The 8,920-nt window shown below is 39.7% G+C and overlaps 2 protein-coding genes across 2 annotated transcripts in view; one reads left to right on the forward strand and one right to left on the reverse strand.

The window, feature by feature from the left end:
- The first annotated feature begins 1,643 nt into the window (after positions 1-1,643).
- On the forward strand, positions 1,644-2,908 carry LOC118418647. The gene is made up of 2 exons (XM_035824654.1): positions 1,644-1,803; positions 2,378-2,908. Exons 1-2 carry the CDS (start codon positions 1,795-1,797, stop codon positions 2,714-2,716), a joined length of 348 nt encoding a protein of 115 aa, XP_035680547.1. The 5' UTR covers positions 1,644-1,794; the 3' UTR covers positions 2,717-2,908.
- Positions 2,909-3,725: 817 nt separating this feature from the next.
- The window catches only part of LOC118417269 (schlafen-like protein 1), a 7,716-nt gene continuing 2,521 nt past the window's right edge, over positions 3,726-8,920 (reverse strand). Inside the window, exons 3-7 of the mRNA XM_035822769.1 lie at positions 8,345-8,520; positions 7,648-7,756; positions 6,791-6,908; positions 5,830-5,910; positions 3,726-4,825 (exon numbers count right to left, since the gene is read on the reverse strand). Coding sequence (XP_035678662.1) covers positions 4,790-4,825; positions 5,830-5,910; positions 6,791-6,908; positions 7,648-7,756; positions 8,345-8,520 — 520 coding nt within the window. The 3' untranslated portion in view covers positions 3,726-4,789. The remainder of the gene's footprint in view (positions 4,826-5,829; positions 5,911-6,790; positions 6,909-7,647; positions 7,757-8,344; positions 8,521-8,920) is intronic.

Below are 8,920 nucleotides of genomic sequence, written 5' to 3' on the forward strand. Positions count from 1 at the left end.
ATGTATTGGCCTACGTGGAAAGACATGGAATCATGACATGATACGAGTATATGGAAGATGTCACCATTTGCATGTGGTAAAGATATATTTGACTTACATGAAATTGATTGCATTAACCTTTGTCTTTCTTCATTATATATAGATAAGCTTTGAACAGTTGATGTAAGAATGTGTGGTAAATATTGCACCTAGAGCTTTTTGTTCAATTTATCAACATAATTGTGCGTAAACAATGCATATCTGTGTAATTCCATGATGTAAAAACATGTAGCAGTGCTTGAAGCATTGCATCAGCTTTACTTTGCTAATATGTATTTTTAGGTTCCCTTCGGCAGAAGTTAAAGAAAAGTAAAAATAATAGAATCCGACCATGTTTTTCAGGACCGTAATCGGAAGCACAACAGACATAGATGTAGACCTTAAAAGTGTCAAAAGTAAGGTCCATACAAAACGCACGAATTATTATTATAGTGGGTAATGATAATAATGATAGATATCAACACAGCAGTGGGAAGGACTAAGATTTTACAAAGCAAGGAAAAGCGTGATGTGACGTTTTGCAAAGGGAAAAGAGTTGAAATCATGTGTACTTCTGGGAATCATGTGACAACACGCGAAGTTTTGACGCCATGACCCTACAATGCCCCACGTGGTGTGTGTACTACAGTATACAGAACTGAAACTCGGAGAACAAACACCGTCCTCACGTTATACGGCACAGCTTCCGCTGGAGCCGGGGAGTCACGTGTAGGGGAAATATTCATGTTACACCAGTACATTTCCTGGCATTGAATTCTAACAAAAGAACCAAGGAAGGTTATTTAAAAAAATATTGCTCCTTGCGTGAGAATTGAACGATGTCACGTGTCGGGATACCTGGGTAGGGCGGCAGTCGTCAGGAAATGTCATAGCGATTCATTTCTTGGTTCGCTTCATAATTTATTGGTTTTAGATATGATAAAAACGATGGATGACATGTTCATGTATTATTCAGCATGTAAATCAACCATTAAAGACTCATAATTTTGCCATCTGATTGAACAGCTGAATACAATATTCCCCATTTATCAATACATAAAAAGATGAAAAAGATGAAAGTTCTTAGTGGAAAATGCTAAGTAGCCGGCCTGGTATGGCACTAAAGTTAGTAAATAGTCCTTTATTCGTTTGCGTTTTACTTTTATATTCTCTCTACCCACTCTTCCATTTTTAGGCTGCAAAAATCCGAGAGCCAATGTCAGGAAGACAAGACCATCCATGTCGTGTTTAGGAAAGTTCCTTGGTTCAGGCAAGGACATTCATATAACGTCCTTGGTTCAGGTGATGCTCCAGCAGGAAATGCGTGGGACTTTCCTTCATGTCACGTGCACGTCACGTGTTCAGGTGATGCTCCAGGAACTACGTGGGACTTTCCTTCAAGTCACGTGCACGTCACGTGTTCAGGTGATGCTCCAGGAAACACGTGGGACTTTCCTTCATGTCACGTGCACGTCACGTGTTCGGGTGATGCTCCAGGAAACGCACGTGGAACTTCCCTCCGAGCTCCATGTCACGAGCACCTAACGTAAGCAGGTGAAATGGAGATGGAAATAGCTTCACTCTGACTCCACCCTGAAACTATGAGTCAGTGAGAAATTTTCAGTCACTTTCTCCTGTGACATCTTTGGTTGAACATCAATCAATAATGTGCATAAAAAGAGCACGGTCGCCTAACTATCACAGAGCTGCGACCGTCCACCCACGGATAAACACCTTTCTACAGAAACGTACTGTTATTTCACTCTACTTCTCAACATGGCAAAGGTAAGGTTGGAACCACGTCTGTTGTGAGAGAAACAATTACGTCTCACGGTTTCTTATTTCATGTTTATGTAAAACGATAAGAAAACATCCTATATAATGGTCTAAGTGAAGGTGTACACGCCTGAGAACAGTTACATATTCTATGAATTGGAAAATTGCGTCAAATGTTACATTATACCAGCTTCCTTGTTTATGTATAAGTTAGAGTATTGATATTTTAGTGCGCAGCGGTGTTAACTGTCGGTCTTTTACTCAATTAAGTTACCGATATCACGCGAAATACAAACACTGCAAAATTATGTCACATTAGCTAGAGTATAACGTAACCTGCCAATGTCCCATCTTGGATGGGTATTTGAATCAATCTGTCTTGGTAAAAACCATTCTAGATCAGAGCTCTAAACTGTAACTTCCGACGCGAAAAATGGACTTTTTGAAAACATTTTCGGCTGACTAACTCCAGTCTTTGTCAAGGAATGAGCAATCCACTGCCTCTTTGGCGTCACGTTATGCAAATAGCAAACGTGACTCGGTGAGCAGTGGATCATAAGTTTGTTTTCCTTGCACCTTGAAGGTAGCCGTACTCCTGTTGTTCCTGGTTGTTACCATGGCGATGTTGGAGGACACGTCTGCAGGACGAAGAGGAAACGGTAGGCGGCGAGGCGGCAGAAAACCGCTAGAGTGCGCTTCTGACCTGAAGGACAGGCAGAAGTGGCGGAAGCTGGGCGGAGCTGTTATGAAGTCCGCTCACCTGAAGGCGCTGGCACAGGCTAAGCTAGCGGACACGGAGGTCACCTGCCCCGTGGCCAACTCCAGTGTTATAGCGACGTGGCCAAACCTGAACGAACGGGCAACTGCGCCATGGGACTATGTCATAGACCACGATCCGAACAGGTTTCCATCTAGTAAGTAAATACCTTAACCAACAAGTCTTGTCTTTTTTTCATCCAAAAAGTTAGGTTTGTGTGTTAGTTTTTTTTACTCCCGTGATAGTGGAGGTATTGTTTTCAGTCCGCTAGTTTGTATTTTCGGAGTTGTAACTGTAGAAACTCTGGATGGAATGTGATGATATGAACGCGACGGCTAATGTTGATTTTGGCCTCCTGGTGTTTGACGTTGGTACTGCAGTAGGACGTCCAGTTTTTAACCCTTTTGTCCTGGACAACCTGTTTCCTAGTTGACTTTCTGTATGCTCTGCCAAAGGACCCTTACAGTGTGGGTGAAGGCGACCATCTCTGCCTTTCTTTTTTTACTAGAAAATAGACAGCCATTTTCTTCTTAGCCACATAACGCTAGTTCACCTTTATCCGTGGGGTGACCTTTATTCGTTGTCTTTAAAAACAGCACATTTAGGAGTATCAAGTCTGCTGACAGTGGTTTCAAATTTGCATTATTTTCAAAATGGTCCGATTTGAAACCACCGTCCGTCGACTTTATATCCACACACAAAGAATATAGGTAACCCTCGGATAAAGGTGAACCAGCTTTACCTATATTTCTTAGCTTCATGTGTACCTAATGTCTTACTTTTCCCATTTGGTTGAAGGGTACTGGTTTTTGTTAAACTGTACCTCTTTTTGTACAACCTGCATAGACACATGTGATATGGAATACCATGTGGTGAAAAAAAAAAGGATTTAAAAAATATGAAAAATGAAAGCGAATACAAGAAATTTGATAAGTGTGTCCTTTCCATTGGATACAGTAACCAATACTGCGCCAAATCCAATTCCCCTGTGGGATGAAAAACGTCCCGCTAACCTACACCACCAAGGTGCTGTACCGACGCGGCTGCGACTCCAACGGCAGGGTCAAGTACAGGGCCAGGGAGGTCAAGGTCAAAGTAGGCTGCACGTGTGCTGTGCCTCGTCAGGGAATAGTGGGATAGGATGTCATACTACAAGCACTACAAACACAGTGTGTTTTGTAGCCTGTTTTATTTACACTTGCAAGTATTGCAACATATATATGTATTCCTTTGTGGGAAAGAACAGTAGAGATCGTTATCGATCAAACTTCAAAACAATTACAGATCTTAGCGCTAGTGTTAGACAAGTCTGTTGAACATAACCATTATTTAATGCACAAACTTGTGAACAATATCCATCCTTCTCATGTTATGGAACTCAAACCTAGTATTATTTTTTTTTTTTTTTATTACCAGATTCCAAATCAGCAGCTGTAGTTACTATGACATCACAACTGTTATGCTATAATTATGGTTGAATATAATCAGGAAATTTTCAATTTTAGTAACGTATGCAATATGTCAAAGTAGATACAGCAGTCACAAGCATAGTTCCTCATTATATACTACATTGTAGTAGTGTAAATATCTTCAAGTTTGTGGCACTTGTATTTTATGGCTTATTCAAAGTGTTATTCAAAGGTTCATGGTATCCTTACATTCACAGCTCAAATAGACTGAAGTAACATGTGAAGACAGAGCAGACGTCTGTGGACTTGACCATGACTTTGCAGCATGAGGAATTACGAAAAATGCAACCTTAGATATACGGAGAACATGTAAAGTGTTACAACATAGTTAGTACTAACTGTTTGGCCATGTTGATTTGATTACATGGATGACATCAATCTTTGTCTACCTAAAAAAAAGTTTTTGACCATACTGTAAATTGTACAAATCAGCTACAAAATGAGAACGTACACATGCATGTGTCGTAAATTTCACAAAAAATATTGGAAAACAGTTACTAAACAGATAGTCGATTCCAAAGTCAAAGAAGAAGTGAAGGATAAAACATAAGGAATCTATTGCTGTGTGTTAAGTCTTTTGTTAAACCTTTTCTGATTACTTTAGATTTTACAATAAAACTTGCATGAGTTAGTTGTAAAGCTCCTAGAGGATAACATCCATGTAATTAAATCAACATGACCATACACAAAAGTATGTCAATTGTACTTTATTACTGTAATTAAAAGAGGTACTGGAACATTTGTGGTGACAGTTGACTGTTGAGTTGGTCTACTTCTGGGACTCCTGCTGTCTCTTCTGCAGACTCTGGGGGGAGGAAGAACCAGCGGATATCACAAACTGGGCTTTGAACTGTACAGTCAAACCTGTCTACAGTGGCCACTGAAGCGACTGGAGAAATGTGGCCACTATAGACAGTTGGCCACTTAAGAGAAAATGCTAATCTATTGACCACGAGCAATAAGTTACACATGATTTCTGTACCCACTAATCTTTCACACCAAGCAACATGGTCTTGATCGTCTCAAAATTGAACTGACCCTGCCAAAGTCAAATCTATCTAAAATGATTGATATTGCCATGCGCCATGTTGATAAATTTGCAGACAAAGACATGCACTCTAACGTTCAAGTCACGCGTACCTTCCACTACTGCCAAAATGACCCTGTCCGGAAATTCCCACAAACTAGGATTTTAAACTCGGCGCAATAAGGCCGCTGTGTGGTCGCAATAGGCAGTGTTTCTGTATCTACGGGACCGGAAATTGTGTGGCCTTGGCCGAGTTGGACAGGTGGCCGCTCTAGACTATTTCTTAATGCTTAGGTCAATGGGAAAAATCCAAGGGACCAACAAAAAGTGACCGCAATGGCCAGGTGGTCCCTATGCAAATGTGGCCGCTAATACAGGTTTGACTGTACACAATATTTAGATGCCACACAAAGAAAGGCTAATGAAGGACGGAAGAAAGAGAAAGAAAAAAGAGAAATAAAAAGTAAAAGAAAAGGAAAGAATTAGACCATCTTCCACTAACTTCCTGTCCCTCTACTGACAGTGCATTATGATAACTACCGACGCACGCCAACCCAAACAAACACTAGTCATCAATGCCTAGGAAAAACATGTTGTGTTTCCTGTTTACTGATGCCCTAGAAAAACAGGTGCCAAAGGCCAAAGTTTGAAAAAAGACACTAAAAAAAACAACAACAACATGATCCCTTCCTACTGAGCCTATTTTTTTCAAGACTGGAGCAGGAAACACAACATTTCTTTATCGTATAGACCTAAGTGAAGGCAGACCAGTCTGTACCTACCATCTTGTACCTGGAGATGACCAGGTCCCTGATCTGTAGTGGGTTCTGTTCCTCCACACTCCCATCTCTCTTGATGTATACCTACAGGACATTCAGGTGGGATACATGTACATGTAGTAACTGTAAATTTAGAAACTTTCGCGGTGGTTTAATGTTCGCAGTTTTCGTGGTGGCCACTTCACTGCGAACTTAAAACCACCGCGAACATTTTTCCATGGCAGTAAGAGACTACAGTGCATGGTGCTACTGCGAACTTAAAACCAGTGAAAAGTCCTTTTTCTTGCTTCCGCAAAATTAAATCCCCGCGAACTTAAATACGCTTACAGTATTATCTGTATAAAGAAGGGCTGTGTAGTTTTAGCAAACAGAAAAATTTTAGGTACAGATGTAGACATGCAAGGTTATACAGGTACATGCAAAGCAGTTTAGATATAGATATAAATCTGAACCTTGACAAACTTGGCCAATCACTTTGTGAAGGTGCACTCTCACTGCACTTGCATCAAATTATAAAAAATCGGAGAAAATAACAACAGTGATGCAATGAACGAACCCCACAGTGACGCAAGTATGACACAAGTGCAGTGATAGTGCACCTTAAATTATACATGAGGCCATTTCTCTTATTTTAATGGTAAATTAATTATTGTCTCTTCTGCTTCAGGCAAGAATACAAATGTACTTGCAATGCAGAGTAGGCAAGGCTAAATGCCACTTTTAGAGCCCTAGCAAAGCCATATTGGCTATCAAAAAAGCAAAATAAATAAATAAATAAATAAAATGTGCATCTAAAAGAACCCACGACATATTGAAAAGTTAACCTCCTTGGTGTAGGGGTCTTTCCCTGTGTGAGTGGATCAAATAAATCTGTCCGGATATGCAGTTTGTAAGTTCTTCACTACAAACCTGGTGTGTTATGCCATGAGGCAGTTTTATGGGTATGCATTACAAGAAAATCTACCTTATGACTCCCAGTTTCATATAGCTCCTGGATCGGCCCTCCCTTGACTGAGATCTCCACAACCTTGAGTTTGGGCATAGGTCGACCTCTGGGCTCATGGACTGGAACAAACCGGACACTGCAGGCAAAGAAAGATGGGGATATAAGTCCACACCTGACACCAACTTGATTTGTGGATATTAAAAAATTACCCCAAAAAATGATACTCAATTTAAAGATGAGAAACACGAAAACAGAGTCAGAGGGAAAAGTGGTACACAGTTTCACAGGTTGAATATAGACTTGATAGAATTGATTTTTCCTCCCAATACTCTATCTTTATCTAAGCTTTTCAGTAACAAGTCTGAGAGCAAACAAAATAAATAAATCATAATTTCACTAATTCATTTATCTACTTGCAAATTTATGCCCGTAGGCTAATTGCAAGGGTAGAGACAGTACGTAAAAAGTAACAAGCGTCTATTCTATACAGCTATCTTATGATTCTACATACTTTACTGGGAGGTTTGACTTCTTCATTGGAGGCAGTGGCTGATGAAAAGTCCCAGTTGTCTTTAATGATTAGTGAGTTCTGTGATTTTAACAGGAATATAGTTTTTGGAGGTCTACTAGCTGGTGAAAGGTTGGAAAATTTCGATTGTGTCAAAAAGGTTGTTTCTCTCATCGTCGTAATGGGGGCAATTACATATAAAATGTATTTCATCTTCCACTGCATCCGTCCTACATTTCTAATAAAAAAATCAGAAGAGGCACCACTGTTATTGAAAGTTTTCTTTTCTTTTTAATAATATTATAAGCACTGTTTGCCATATGTGCTGATTGTTAACTTCAAAGTGAAAGTGTTTGTGTTGACTTACTTGATCATACTGGGAGAGACTTCTGGCAGGAAGTTCCCAAACGCGTTGTAGACTGTTCTCACCACATGGTCCTCTTCCCTGTAGTTCAGCCTGATACCGTTGACTGTGCCTACGTGTGGGAGTCAGATATCACTGTTATCTACATTTTGTGCTGTATTGTACATAGATATTGTTAGAGTATATATAGGTAATATTGTTATAATCGTTTTGTTGTAACAATACTGAGATAATGCAGTTGCCAAATGAATAGACTGAATACTGTTGTAATGAAATATTTCCTAGAGTTTGCCACTGTAGAAAAAAGTACAGGAGACAGCATTAATGATCTCATTACCCCATATATTGGTAACAAATAGAGTATAGAAACAGAAATTTTACATTTTAGGTAATCTCATCTGTCATCATTTTCAAATCTTCTATTTCATGTCAAAGTGGAACGTTCTGAAATTTCGTTTCAACTTTTCAAATACGCATTTGTTTTTTTCTAAAGAAATGTGTTTAAGACTCTTAGACTAGGGGTGCATACTTTGTTTTTCCATGTTACGTTTTGGTCCCACAGAATTGTCTGAGAGCTGAACCAAGTAAGGGGTGCATGTTTTGATTGGGGACTGCTTACAATCATGTACTTAAGTCAAGAAAGTAAAGTATACTTGTTCAAGTGACCAATCATACATTCCTGTAATATTAATCTCCTTACCATTGTCCAGAACGCCCAAATAAAGGGTTCCTCCCTCCCCATTCAGAAAGGCACTGCCATATTTGTCGATATGTTGTGGTAGAATATCGTAAATGTAGCGCCCGCCAGCTTTCTTGAACTCTACGTTCCTGGACTCTCGTACTTCCAGCACATCCAGGTAGTAGTAATGCTCCGGCCTGATATCAACACAGGCCACACCTCCATTACTTACTAGTAGCTATATCAACTCTCAAAAACTGTACATCATAATAAACGGGAGCTTAACTTGAAATTGAAAAAGCCTATCATACAAATAGCTTACATGCTATATTATACATGTATACCTGCAGCTTTTTATGTTTCAGAAGGAATTTGGAAACATTCTGTTTTTGCTAGCTAACCGTCTGCTTTTTTTTCCTTTCCTCCAACACAAGCCAATCAAAACTCAGAACGGCTGATGACATCAGCAGACGTGCGTTGTATACTTTTAAAATCCCCATGCGTAGTGTAGGTAAAGCAGCTTGACCGGCAGTGCAACCGTCTACATGTATATATGATGCCAGAGAATGAAGTTTTTATCTATCCTTTTTTCCTTTT

Source organism: Branchiostoma floridae, chromosome 6, assembly GCF_000003815.2.
Source record: "Branchiostoma floridae strain S238N-H82 chromosome 6, Bfl_VNyyK, whole genome shotgun sequence".
NCBI lineage: Eukaryota > Metazoa > Chordata > Leptocardii > Amphioxiformes > Branchiostomatidae > Branchiostoma > Branchiostoma floridae.